The sequence below is a fragment of the Rhodotorula toruloides genome (genome assembly GCF_000320785.1).
Source record: "Rhodotorula toruloides NP11 unplaced genomic scaffold Scaffold2, whole genome shotgun sequence".
In the NCBI taxonomy this organism is placed as follows: Eukaryota; Fungi; Basidiomycota; class Microbotryomycetes; order Sporidiobolales; family Sporidiobolaceae; genus Rhodotorula; species Rhodotorula toruloides.
Window position 1 is genome coordinate 864,454 of NW_015622962.1, and position 12,731 is coordinate 877,184.

General features: G+C 62.1%; 4 protein-coding genes across 4 annotated transcripts; 2 read left to right on the plus strand and 2 right to left on the minus strand.

Annotated features, from left to right (window-relative positions):
* Positions 1-6: 6 nt before the first annotated feature.
* RHTO_03029 (glucan endo-1,3-alpha-glucosidase, glycoside hydrolase family 71 protein) lies at positions 7-2,731 on the plus strand (the record flags this gene model as incomplete). The annotated part of the gene is made up of 16 exons (XM_016416701.1): positions 7-255; positions 316-547; positions 615-706; positions 767-775; positions 825-922; positions 977-1,025; positions 1,086-1,186; positions 1,243-1,261; positions 1,317-1,325; positions 1,379-1,405; positions 1,460-1,620; positions 1,676-1,866; positions 1,926-2,008; positions 2,070-2,195; positions 2,254-2,369; positions 2,452-2,731. 16 exons carry the CDS (start codon positions 7-9, stop codon positions 2,729-2,731), a joined length of 1,842 nt encoding a protein of 613 aa, XP_016276420.1.
* Positions 2,732-2,830: 99 nt separating this feature from the next.
* Positions 2,831-7,081, minus strand: RHTO_03030 (Sit4-associated protein; the record flags this gene model as incomplete). Its single annotated transcript, XM_016416702.1, has 8 exons — positions 2,831-3,526; positions 3,587-3,814; positions 3,874-4,470; positions 4,529-5,215; positions 5,269-6,123; positions 6,179-6,287; positions 6,347-6,478; positions 6,537-7,081. 8 exons carry the CDS (start codon positions 7,079-7,081, stop codon positions 2,831-2,833), a joined length of 3,849 nt encoding a protein of 1,282 aa, XP_016276421.1.
* Positions 7,082-7,423: 342 nt separating this feature from the next.
* Positions 7,424-10,812, minus strand: RHTO_03031 (uncharacterized protein; the record flags this gene model as incomplete). Its single annotated transcript, XM_016416703.1, has 6 exons — positions 7,424-8,033; positions 8,097-9,371; positions 9,430-9,485; positions 9,930-10,433; positions 10,491-10,603; positions 10,668-10,812. 6 exons carry the CDS (start codon positions 10,810-10,812, stop codon positions 7,424-7,426), a joined length of 2,703 nt encoding a protein of 900 aa, XP_016276422.1.
* Positions 10,813-11,249: 437 nt separating this feature from the next.
* Positions 11,250-12,500, plus strand: RHTO_03032 (indole-3-acetaldehyde reductase (NADPH); the record flags this gene model as incomplete). The annotated part of the gene is made up of 7 exons (XM_016416704.1): positions 11,250-11,417; positions 11,476-11,536; positions 11,595-11,632; positions 11,686-11,925; positions 11,984-12,035; positions 12,104-12,323; positions 12,377-12,500. The coding sequence occupies 7 exons, from the start codon at positions 11,250-11,252 to the stop codon at positions 12,498-12,500; spliced, it is 903 nt and encodes a 300-aa protein (XP_016276423.1).
* Between the last annotated feature and the right edge of the window lie 231 nt (positions 12,501-12,731).

Here is a 12,731-nt window from a genome sequence, read left to right on the forward strand (position 1 = left end):
CTTTCGATGCGCAGGCTCCTGCTGCCTGTGCTGTTCGCGTCGTGCTGCGTTGCTTTGTCTGGGTCTCCTCGCCTCGAACGCCGTGCTTCTCCTCGTCCCGTCTTTGCGCACGTCGGCAAGTCGAGCTTCATTCAAGTCATCTGGCTGATACTCACGGCTTCCACATCTGCAGTCCAGGGCAATTTCCAGAACTACGGCGAGGACGACTATGCCGCCGACTTCAAGCTCGCCAAAGAGGCTGGCATCGATGCCTTCGTTCGTCGGCCCTTCAGCCTGTCTTGTGTCAGCTATTAACCCTAGCCTTCGTACCCGCAGGCCTTGAACGTCGGCCACGATTCTACAGACCCCGCTCAACTCGCCAAGGCGTTCTCCGCCGCCAAATCCAGCTCCTTCAAGCTCTTCTTCTCCTTCGACATGAACTACTTTTCCAAGCCGGCTTCGAGCGATACAATACTCTCAGACTACCTCGGCAAATACGGCGGGAACGACGCGCATCTCTTGTACAACGGAAAGGTCTTTGTCTCGACTTTCTCGGGCGAAGTGCCAGGTGTGTATCCTCCTCCGCCAGCTCTCTGCTCGTGAGTCTGTTGCTTTACGCTCGACCTCTCGCACAGGAACGTTTCTCGACGGAGCAGGCAGCTTCACAGAGTCGAATGCGAAGTGGACGGATCTGCTGGCAAAGGCGAAGAGCGCGATCGGCAAGGACGTGAGCCAATGCCGCTTTCGCCGACTCACTGGACTTGCTGATGTGTTCCTGCGCTCGCAGATCCAGTGCGTTCGCGGCTGACTCGCTCGGGGGACGTGATCAGCGCTGACCTTCGCAGGCTGCCGACGCTCACGATAGCTTCGTGCCCGACTGGAACGACGTCAATCTGGTCGCTCAGAACAAGTGGGGCGGAGGGGTGATGAGCTGGGCAGCTTGGTGCGTTTGGGCGCTTGAGCTTTACCGTAGGTCACTGACCTCGAAATCCGCCAGGGGAGACAAGGGTCGAACGACGGCCATGACGACTGCATCAGATCAAGCCGTGCACCTCAGCGTACCTTCCCTCAACACTCAGCGGTCTACTGACCCGGCTGTAACGCAGTATATCGCCGCCGCTTCGAAAGCAAATCTCGCCTATCTCGCGCCCGTCGCCGCCTTCTTCTTTGTGCATGTGGCAGCTGGGAACAATTACGTACTGAATTCGTGCGTTGAGCGCGCGTCCCGCTAGACAGCGTGCCTCGCTGACTTGCCGGCCGCAGGAATGATTTCTTGCTTCCCGTAAGAGCAGTCCTGCGCGGTCGTCTCCGTGCACGTCTAGCTGACACGGGTGCAGAAACACTATGTGCGCAGAGTTCAGCATCGCTTCACCTCTTCAGCTGACCTCCGTCACGCCAGGCCGACTTGATTGCCCTCAATCCCGGCGTACGCACAGTCGCCGCTGTCTCGCGAAGAAGCCCGCTCACGCTTTCAATTCAGCCGGCCTACGTCGAGCTTCTCTCATGGAACGACTTCGGCGAGTCGCACTACCTCGGGCCCGTTCGAGCGAGCGCAGGCGTACCGAGCGGCGCAACAGCTTACGCCGACACCAAGCACGACCACCTCCCCATGCTCTGGCTCTCCGCCTACTACAACATCTGGTACGCATCGGTTCCTGGCTGCCTGAAGCTCAAGCTCAACGCATCGGTCTTGCAGGTTCAAGTCTGGCTCACCCCCGCCCATCTCGACTGAATGCCTTGTATGGTGGTACAGGCCACATCCTGCCAAAGTGAGCGCTACCAGCGATCCGCTGAGTGCGCCTCAGTACGCCGAGACGCTCGACGACAAGGTCTTCGCGGCGATCTTCGTCCCGCAAGGCTCGAAAGCGAGGAAGGTGGTCATCAATGGTGCGTTGAGTCGATCCGCTTCGGATGTGCTCGATCTTACGAGGAGTGCTTGCTTCCAGCGGGGGGACAGGCGCAGTCGCAAGACGTCAAGGAAGGCGTCAATCTCGTCTCGGTCACCTTCCAAGTGGGCAAGACCAGAATTGTGCGTGCTCAAGCGGCTCCTATGAGCAGTCAGCAGTCTGCTGACGAGTGGATCGCACCAGTCTCTTGTCGACAGCTCAAACAAGGAGCTTCTCTCCGGATCAGGCGCCGACATCGTCGCAACGCCGAGTAGTTTCGACTTCAACTTTCGCAGCTACATCTTCCCCAAAGACGCAACAGCTTCATGCGTCCACATCCTATGCTTGCTTTCACGTCCGGACGCGAATCTCACGCTTGCATTTCCAGGACATGCTTCGGTTCCGGCGCCGTCGCCGGTACCGCCACGGGTGCGCCGCCGTCCTCAGGCATTGCGACGAGCGCTATGTCGTCAAAGATGAGCTCGGCACCTGCGAGCGGCTCCAGTACGTCCAGCAGCGCGCCATCGGACGACACGACCGTCGCCTCTATCCTCCAGCCTTCTCAATCTCAATCGCTCGCTCCCAGCCCGCTCCTGACTTCCGCCGCTCCGTCCGACGACAGCTCGACCTCAAGTTTGCCATCAACCTCGTTTGGCGTGCCCGCCTACGGCTGGATCGTCGCAGGTGTTATCATCCTCGTCCTCCTGCTCCTCATCGTCTTTGCCGCGACACGCTCAAAGCCGGCCGAGCGTGCGCGGAGCGGACAGACCATGGACGAGTCCGACGGCGGGGACGGGGACGGGACCTCTGACAGCGATTCGAGCGATTCGGAGGATGGGCTGATCTCGCGGCGGCGAAACAGCTGACGAGATAAACAGTCTGCGAGCTAGAAATGCAGCTAAGGTACAGGGACTACATGTGGTCGATGGTACAATGCTCGAGAGTGGCAAGGAGAAGAAAGGGTGTCAATCCCGAACGTTTTCGCTCGACGACCGCCGAGAACTGCCGTCCGAGCTGTGCCGCCGATGCGCGAGAACAATGTCGTCCGCCGGTACTCGCACCTTCTTGCCTTCGACTTCAGCCTCGATCATCTGGCCATCTGGCGCAAGCTGGGCGCCAGGGTGCATGGAAGGGCCAAGCGGTTCGCCCGGCGACGTTGCCCGGTCAGCGTCTGGCTGGTCGGGGCCGACAGCGCTCGCGAAGCCCTCGATGCTCGGGAGGTTGGGCGTGTCGCGCGCGGGACTGTTCGGATTTGAGTGCTCGCCGAGGGAGAGGCGGCCGAAACGATCGGATCCATCGTCTTCCTCCGTCGAGTTCTGCTTCGATTGAGCCAGCTTCGTCGCGCCGCCGAACGAGGCCGAGGTGTCGACGCCGCCAGCAAGGCGTCCTTGCTCGCCAAAGTCGAAGTCGTCGAACGAGTCCATCGTGGGTATCTCGATCGACGGGCTTGCGTCGGCAGCCTCGAAGTCGCCAAAGTCGTCGTCTTCTGCTGCGCCAGACTTTCCGTCGGTCGAGCTTGCGGGAGCGACGGTGAAGGAGGACCCGAAGGCTGTAGGCGAAGCGGCAGAGGCCGATGCGATGGTCGGGGTGAAGTCGTCTGACCCGAAAGCGTCCGCTGGCCGAGCCGAGGAAGCGCCTTCGAATGGTGCCCAATCGCTCTCCTGCACGCGCGAAGCAAGTCAGACCGGGCTTCGTAGCATGCTTCATCAGAAAAAACGCACCTCATCGCTGTCGGAAGTGCCGAAGCGTAAGGCCGAAGGTCCCGCAGCGTCGAAGCGGTCGTCGAAGCCAAAGGAGCGAGGCGCCTGGCCATCAGCAGTGTCGAGCTCGAAGTCGACGTCGCCCGGGTCGAAGCGACTGCCGCCGAGCCAGTTGTCGTCCTCGTCGTCCTCGTCCGAGCTGCCGACGGTTCGGTCGCTTGTCAAGGATTGAGCGAGGTAGCGCGAGAACTGCGTGGACGACTAATTCAGACTCATGCGATGGTGAGCCGCAAGTCGACTAGACGCACCTGATCGGTCAAGCTGCTAGATGCTGTGGCGTCCGTGCCGTTCGCCGGCTTGCTGTGACCGCCGAAAGCACCCTCGTCGACTGCCGAGCCGCCTCCAGCCATGCCCGCCGCCTCCAGAGCCCGCATCGCTCGGGCGCTATTCATTGGGAACTCGTCGTCCTCGTCGCTCAGCGAACTGGACGAGGGCGCTTTGTTGAGCGTGAGGCTGATGTTGCCGGCGCCGTGGAAGGGCGTCATGTCGCGTTCGCGCATCTCCCGTAGCGTGGTCGAGACGTAGTTCTCCCAGTCGGGCTGCGGGATCGCCGACTCGACGGCGTTGTGCAGCTTAGGGAAGCGCTGGAAGAGCTTGACAGTTTCCTCGGCGATGAGCGTGACGTGTGCGATGTAGCCAAGCCGCATGTTCGGTCGCTCGGCTGCGGCGGCTTCTTGTCGTCGGTTGGCCTCGAGAATCTGGTGGCAAAGTCGACCGTCGACGAAGACGCTTTCGGCCAGTTGTCGGTCGAGGGATCGGTCGAGGCGACCGTGGAAGATCTGCTGAAGGAGGTCGAAGACGACGTTGTGGAGGAAGTTGTGCCAGGGGAACTCGAAGAAGAGGTTCTGCGAGAGGAAGGAGCTCAGCGGCCGGGAGGGACAAGGCAGACCGCACGCAGCTTACGAGGACCGTGGGTACGACGCCGTGCTCGAGGAACTTCGACTTGAGCATAGGACCAGGAGGGAGGGGGATGGCGGGAAGTTGGCGAGAAGTTTCGGAGTAAACGCTTGGAGTAGGCGGCAGGTCGCGCTCATCGTCCGCCGAGAGCGACTGTCGACTTCTTCGGTGGTCGTCAGGCTTCGGAGTCTCCGCCTTGCCGGGCGCACCTGCCATCGCCTCTCCAGCCTCGTCCTCCTGCCCCTCCTCTCCGCCGTCTTCTGCGGCCGCGATGATCGCTCGCAGCTGATTCGCCTCGAACTTTGTCAAGACGCCGCCAGACTCCTCGTCGAGAGACTCGCGACCAGAAGGCGTGGACTGGCCGGAGTAAGGGCTGTAGGCGTGGTCGTTCGGGCTTGTCGAGAAGTTGGAGGGGAAGGGGTGGACTTCAGGACTAGGAGGTGGCCGTGGCTGGTCCAGATCGTCTTCGTCGTCGTGCTCTGCGGGGCCGGCGAGCGCGGAGGCGAGTTCGTCGGCGGCCTGCCAGCCGCGAGCGAGGTGGCCGTCTTCGTCGTAGAGCAGAGCCGATCCTTGCGACCGATTGAGGAGCGACATGTTGGAGCAGTGCAGAAGCTCCGCGTAGAACTCGCAAATGCGGAAACGCTCGAGGGTGAGGGGAGTGCGCTTTCCGCCAGCGGTCGAGATAGGCGCGGTCTGCGAGAGTACACTTCAGCCTGGCGCGCTTGAAAGGTGGGATCATGACGCACCAAGCTCCGAGGCTCCTTCAGCAGCTTCTGGAAACCGTCTAACCGCTGCGCCACGCTCGAGAGGAGCGCGCTCAGGTCGACAACCGAAGGACCCTTGTCGTCCGGCCTGTCCTGTTCCGCATGTCGGGAGTCGAGGACGACCTGCGCGCCCTCCGCCTCAAGCATCTCGCGCTCGAGGTGATCCGCCTGCTTCCGCCGCGCCCATGCCAGCATGTGCTGCTCGACGAAGTCCGAGTTGTTCTTCCGGATCAGCTCGATGAAGACCGAAAGAGCCGAGACGAGCGACGAGGTGCGCATGTCTCGTCGGACCTGTTCTGGGTCCATCTCGTCGTCCAATCCGTTTGTCGACTCGGGCAGAGGAATCGTTGAAGGCGGTTTAGGTGTCCGGCCCGCATCCTCCTCTTCTTCCTCCACCGCCGATCCTCGCTCGTCCAGTTCGGCCAACATCCAGTCCAGCAGGATCCTCGCGCTTTTCTCGTCCGCCAGCTTCCGTACGAGCGTGGTGTCGCGCCACTGGAAGATCGGCTCGTCGTTGTCGCCCGCCCCGCCCATCCCGCCGAACCCGCCGCCGGGCTGATCGGCTCCGGGCAAGCCGTCTTTGTTTCGCGGCACAGCGAGACAGATTTCGATGATCCCGCGGAGAAGATCTTCGCCTGCTGCATGCCCTGTTCGACCGAGAGCCGAGGACGGGTCGAGCATGCGGATGGCCTGGACCACAACGGAGGGAATGAGGGGCGATGGTGGCCGCGAGACACGGAGAAGGAGGAGAAGGAGATCGTTGATTGGCGAGCAGTAAGGGAGAAGGGAGAGGAGGCGGTGGGGAAGATGCGGAATGGTGAGAATCTGGGCGAGGACCTGCGCAACTTCGGGTCAGTCGCGAGTTTCGAAGACCCTCGAGCGCACGACTCGCCTCGCTGCCGAGCGGGCCTTCGAGCAGAACGCCGTTGACCTTGACCCAGAATCCGACTTGCTGTGTCCGCGATGCGAGCTGTTGCTCCGTGCTGCCGAGGATGCTCTCCCTGTGCACAAATCGGATGGTAAGCAACTCGTAGTGCGTTGCAAGCCAAGTACGACGTACCAGAAGGGCAGGAGGAAATCTGCTGGTGCAGGGCAGGTGTGCGGCTGCGACGAGGCGTCTTCGTGACGGAAGAGAGAGTCGGTCAAGCTTGGCGGGCTCGCAATAAGCACTTCCGTGCAGATTCGGGGGAACCTGGTCGAAAAGAAGAACGTCAGTCTCTTAGAAGTTGAAGGAAGAATCTGGGACGAACTCTGACCGCTTCTTCTTCGCTACGTCGCCCATCTCGAGGTCGTCCTCGCCATCACTGTCCTTCTCCTCGTCTTCGCATCGCCAGGGTACGCCTCCCATGCCCTTGCGTTTCCGCTCATCCGCAGCGAGTACCTCGTCGGGCACCTTTCCTTGCTCGAGCGAGTCTGGCAAGATGCCCGACTCGAGCGACGCGCCATCCGTTCCGTTCGTAGCCTCGCCCTCCTCGTTGTCAATGAACCCTCGTCCCAGTCCCCACACGACCCATCCTCCGAGCCGCAAGACGACCTCCTTGCGAGCGAGAAAGTCGGTCAACCGCTGGTTCGACCCGCTCTTGATCTCCGAGAGAAGCTCTGGCTCTGCAAGGAGCGCATCGAGGGCGTCCTGGTGCGCCTTTACATCTGCAGGCGAGAGTGTGTCGGATCGCGCGGTGGACGAGGTTGGCGAGTCGGGTGCGGGGTCGAGGTGCGAGAGCGGCGCGAGAATGCCTTCGATGCCGTCCGTTGGCGCGACTGCGAGCGTCTTGGCCGCAAGCTTCCAGAAGCTCATCGCCGCACACCGCGACGGGGTGTCGACGCGACGTCGGCGAGGGAGGGGAGGTGGAGCAGGCGACGGGGAAAGTTCGCCTGTCGAAGGCGCGGGTCGCGTCTATAGCAGTCGAATGGAGTCTGCGCTGCTTCCAGCAGTCCCACAAGCAAGCAGCAGGCGAGAGTGGAAGAGCGTTGTTTGGCAGGAGTCTTCGCGGCGGACGATGAACGCGACGTCGACAGGAAGCTCCTCTTCGAACGCGAGAACGACGAAGTGCAATGCAAAGTTATCATGCAGGTGAAAGTGCGAAGAACGAGAAACATGCGGGTGGGCGTGGAAGTCGTGAAGGAGAGCGAGGAGGAGCTACGACCGGGCCGACGAATTGCTGACGATGGTGACGCTGCCAGGCTCGCCATCGTCCTCGTCTTCAGAAGTGTAGTAGCGGCCAGGAAGAGGCGGGTCGTAGACGGATTGCGAGCGATTTTTCGAGTCGGCCTGACGGGCACGCAGGGTGGAGGGCGGGTTCGCCGGCGACGATGCGGATCGGGTCATGTTGGAGGAGGCGGTGGATGGGACGGAAGGGGCAGACGGGACGAGGTCGTCAAGCTCATCGCTTGGCATGTCCTGGGGGAGGGCTGGAGGCGCCCTGTCGTCAGTCGCCTCGGGCTCGTCATCGTCGCCGCCGTACATGTCGAGAACATCTTCAGGTACGAGGTCCTCCGTCTGGGGCACGAACGCGTCGAGCTTGTCGACTGTATCGACCGACTGCTTCTTCGACTTCTGCGAAGAGCGGCGCGAAACGGACAAGAGGTCCAGGGGCGGGTCGTCGAGCGGTTCTTCGGGGACGTCAGGTTCGGGACGATGGGCTGCGACGGCGACAGGGACGGGCGGGAGAGGCGGTTCCTCCGTCTGAGGAGGCGAAGTCGGGGTCGGCCGAGAGCGGCTGGCGGGTGCGCAGGTGTGGTCAGCGAGGCTGCAAGGAGAGAATGCGTTAGTTCAGTAGCCACTCAATCGAAGAAGCCTTCGCGCAACGCACTCAACGAGCTCGACTTCGGCGCCGCAGTCCGAGCACTTGACGCCGGGAATTGGCGACCCGCTGCCCTTCGCACGCGGCGTCTCCGGCCTCTCCACCATGTCGTCCATCAAGATCGGCGGTTCCTTCGGCTCGCCATCGTCTCCTCCGCTCGAGACCGGCTCGTCCTGATACGGTCCCGGTGCAGGGGGGTCCCGCGCATCGCGCTCGTACTGCTCCAACTCCTCCTTGACCCGCGCCGCACGCTCAGCCTCACTCGCCTCGTACTCTTCGCGGGACATATCCTGCGTTGAGTTGTTCGCGCCCTCGAACCCGAGTCCGACGACTTCCCTTGTTGGCGTGCCAGTGCTGCCGTCGACTGAAACGGCTGAGCCTTCTGCCTCGTCGTCCGTCGAAGCTGCCTGTATCATCAGCGACGAGGTGTTGGACGAGACGGAGCCGGCGCGAGAGCTTGACCGGAGCGTCTCGACGGGCCCCTTGGGCGGGAGCGTCGCAGACGGCGTGGTGGCTTCGAGTGGAGTGAGGGAGCCGTTCGAAGGTGCAGGTATGACTACGGCCGCAATGATAGGCGACGAGAGGGGCGAGTTTTCGACGCTGAGAGCGACGACATCGAGGTCCGTCACGCTTCGTCCGCCTTCGCTCGCGATGCTACCCGTCTCGACGCGCATGGACGAGACGGACATGGCGCCTGGCGTGCGTGCGCCCGACGGAACCGCTCCGAGCTGGTCGCCCCGACCCACTTCGACGAAAGAGACGGTCGAGTCTGAGGGTGAAGCGACAGGCGTCGGCTCGCCCTGCGGCGTCGCTGCCCTCACAATCTCCTCTCCATGTCCTGCCGTAGAGCCCTCGCGGCTCATTGCCCGACTCGCAGGCCTCGAACCGCCATTACTGCTTCCCGCCTCGCTCCTCGTCGACGGGCTGCCTCCCGCACTCGAGCTCCTAGGCTTGACGACATTCAGCGGCACCGCAGCCCTTCCACCTCCCAGACTCGCCACTCTGGGCTTGTCCTCGTCCGCAAAACGACTCCCTCCAGCACTTTGGCGAGGTTTCGCGGGCGCAAAGCCAAACGACCCTCCCTCGGGCAAGAGGGGTTTCTGCTCCGCGTTCTGCTGGAAGCGAGAAATCTTGTCGGAGACCCTCACGCGCGCGCCTGTCTGTACAGACTTCCCGTCGCCGCCTGGTGAGCCGGGAGATAAAGAGGTGGGGGGAGTCCCAAGCCCGAGTTTGGCGATGCGGTCCGCGAGCTTGCCCGTCTGGGCGATCCTGTCGGGCGTCGACCTGCGCGCCGAGCTAGTCAGCCTGGCGCTGCGAGCGGTGGAAGGCGAGCGGGACTGACATGACGGAGGCTTGAGCAGGGTCGCGGGAGAGTTGCCAGGCGACTTTCCGTGTGTGCTGGACGGCGGGAGAGATGTCGGACAGGCAGAAGCGTCGGTCGTGTCGCCGAGCGAGGCAGTGAGTGCGAGGTGAAGTGAAAAGAAGCGTGTCGCGGGGAAAGAAAGAAACGGTCGAGTCGCGAGTCTGGTGGCTGCGAGAGTTGGTGGCGTGCGGCTGTACTTGCGGACTGAAGACAACGAGCAAGCAATTACGAGGAAGTGTCGTCGAAAGGATGATGAGAGAACGCAGTAGGAGGAAAGGAAGGAAACAATAAGGAAAGTGGTTGTGGAAGACGACGGAACAGGTTCGCTGATGAGATCACGGATCTCTAGTATGCGTTGCAGAGGGGTATCAACTGAAGAACAGACGGGTTGTTGCGAAGAAAGGGGAATAGCGAAGGGACAGAAGGAGGGAAAGCGAACTCCCGTCGTCTCAGAGGAGAAGTCCAGCGACGCCGAGAACGCCGCCCATCATCGCCAACGACATCATGTTGACGCTCGACCCAGCCGCATTGTCGTGCGCCGCCTGCGTCGCTGAAGCGGAGGAGGCCGAAGAGGAGGATGTGCCCGACGCCGCGTCGACGAGCGAAGCTGGCGAAGCGGCACCACCGACCGCCTTTGACGTCGCAGCGGATGTCTCTGCTGCTGTGGGGGGCGCGTCGGTCGGAAGAGCCGTCTGCACAACGCTCCACGCCGCAGTTGGCGCTCCTTGACCGGCGTTGGCGAGGACCGACGACACCTGCGGGTTTGTTCCCTGAATCTCGACCGACATGTTGCATCCACGAGCGAACGAGACGGCGAGTTGCTGGACCGTGGCGAAAGATTCGGAGGTGGAGAGGTCGACCGCCGATTTGGTCGCGATGCAGTTGCCGCAATCCTCGAGCTGGCTGGCAACAGCTTGGGTGCAGAGGCAGGCGAACGCTTGCGTTTCGGCCGCATCGCCCTCTCCCAGACCGCTGGTACAGGTCTGCCGGAGGAAAGGAGCTGAGCGTGCGCATCCAGGAAGCGAGAAGAGCAGGCGCACCTGGGTGCTCGTTTCAAAAGGCGTGCAGATGCTCATACACTGCTGAGGGAAGTCGGCAAGCATGCCGGACTCGTCACCGCCTGGCAGCTGTGCCAGAGCAAGGGTCGCAGAGGCTGCACACCGACAAAGGCTAGGTCAGCTAGTGAAGGTGGAGGAGAGTCGGAGGTAGAGACTCACCGGCTGCGACGGCCAGTGTGCGCAAAGTGAGCATGTTTGTGGGTATCTCTGTGCGAGCAGGAGCGCGAACGAGGGAGAGAGAGGCGGAGCGTGGACCAGCAGGAAGCGGTGTGAGCGCCGCGCGGCGCGCCAAGCAGCGTGGCATGTTCCGCCGGCGTGCTCAGCCTGTGAGCGAGGCACAGGTCAGTGTGAGCAGCGAGAGCTGAGTGGTTGTCGTCGTCGTTGCGAAGGTCGACAACCACGCCTCCGTCAGCGACGAGACGACGACGGCGGCGACTTCGCAGCTGCGAGTGGAACGTACTGCGCAAATAGATTTACGGCTCGAACACGTCAGCAACGCCCCAGCCGACGGCTGCCGACTTCGAGTGGGGCCTCCTCCACTTGCTCCTCCTCCTCCTCCTCCTCGCTCCCAGCTTCAAAGGGGTTCGCAGAGAACAAACTGAGCGAGTACCGCTTCAGTACTGGCATCTGACCCTGCCTGACCAACTCGAGCCCGCGCCGCAGCCCCGCTCGCTCACTCTGGCTTCCGCTCGCCTCCTCGCAATCGCACGCTCGCTCTCCCCCTCGACGAACACGCGGACCATGTCCAGCTTCTCCACCCACTCTCTCAGCGACGGCAACAAGGTCCCCGGCATCGCTTTCGGCATTGGGACTGCACACTTTGGCAAGGACGACGACGGACTCGTCGAGACGATCAAGACCGCCATTGCCGTGGGCTTCCGTCACCTTGATGGCGCAGAGAGCTACCGCGTAAGCTGGCTGCGTGGCGTGGGAAGGCCTGTGGCTCAACTGACCGTCCACCTTGCAGAACGAGGGCTCGCTCGGAAAGGCGATTGCGCAATCAGGCGTTCCTCGCGAGGAGTTGTTCGGTGCGCACAGCAACTCCTCTCTTCAAAGCGCAGAACTGACGCTCCTCAACTCACGCAGTGACGACTAAGGCCGGCGCTGGGTTGGCCGACATCCCCGTGAGCCAGCCTCTCCCTTTCGTTGCTCTCGCCCCACTGACTGCCCCTCGCAGTCTTCGTTCGACGAGTCCCTCAAGAAGCTGGGTCTCTCACATGTCGACCTCTACTTGATTCACTGGCCGTACGATTTTCCGAAGCCTGGATACCCGAGCATCGCAGCCGCTTGGAAACATATGGAGGCTATCAAGGACTCGGGGCGCGCCAAGTCCATCGGTGTCTCTAACTTCCGCGTCCGCGACCTCGAGAAGATCTACAGCATTCCCGACCTCAAGCATCCGCCGGCCGTCAACCAGGTGCGTCGCCTTTCTCCCTCCTTCTTCCGTCTTTTAGCTCATCGTGCTCCCTCTCCAGATCGAGTTCCACCCCTTCATGTACGAGGCTGGTGAAGAGCTGTACCAGTACAGTACGTTAAGCAAACCTCGATACTTGCAGACAGACATTGACCCTCCTTCCCAACTCCTCCTTGAGCAGTGAAGAAGAAGCAGATCGCTCTCGAGGCATACGGCCCGACTTCGCCTCTCACCAAGCTGTCGAACCCTGGCTTCGAGGAAGCGCTGACCAAGGTCACGAAGGCGGTTTCAGAGCGCGCTGGGAAGGACAAGGTCGAGCCTAGCCAGGTCCTCCTGCGTCTTGCGGCGCAGCGCGGCGCGATCGTCATCACGACGAGCGGAAAGGACTGGCGGATGAAGGAGTGCGTAACTACCTGCTGCTTGGAGGAGAAGAGCTGACATGCCGTCTCCGCAGACAACTCGCCGCCGGCGCTCTTCCCGAACTCACGCAGGACGAGGTCGACTCGCTCGTCATGGCTGCGAAGCCGGCCCCTCAGCGCGTTTTCATGAAGCACATGGACGGAGACGACGAGTACTAGACGAGACGCAGGGAAGACAGGAATAAGAAATCGAGACTCAGTTCGTAGTGGCCTCGCTGAGTGCGTCCGATCGCTGGTCTTCACAATCTGACGTTTCGTGCAGAGATGCCTGAGTATTCGCCATATCGCCAAGCGACTGCCTGCGCTTGGTCTGCGCGACTCCGTCTGCCCTCCTCCTCCTCCTTTCCGCCTCCGCACCGCTTTTCTCGTCGCTCGCTTTTCTTGGCTCGC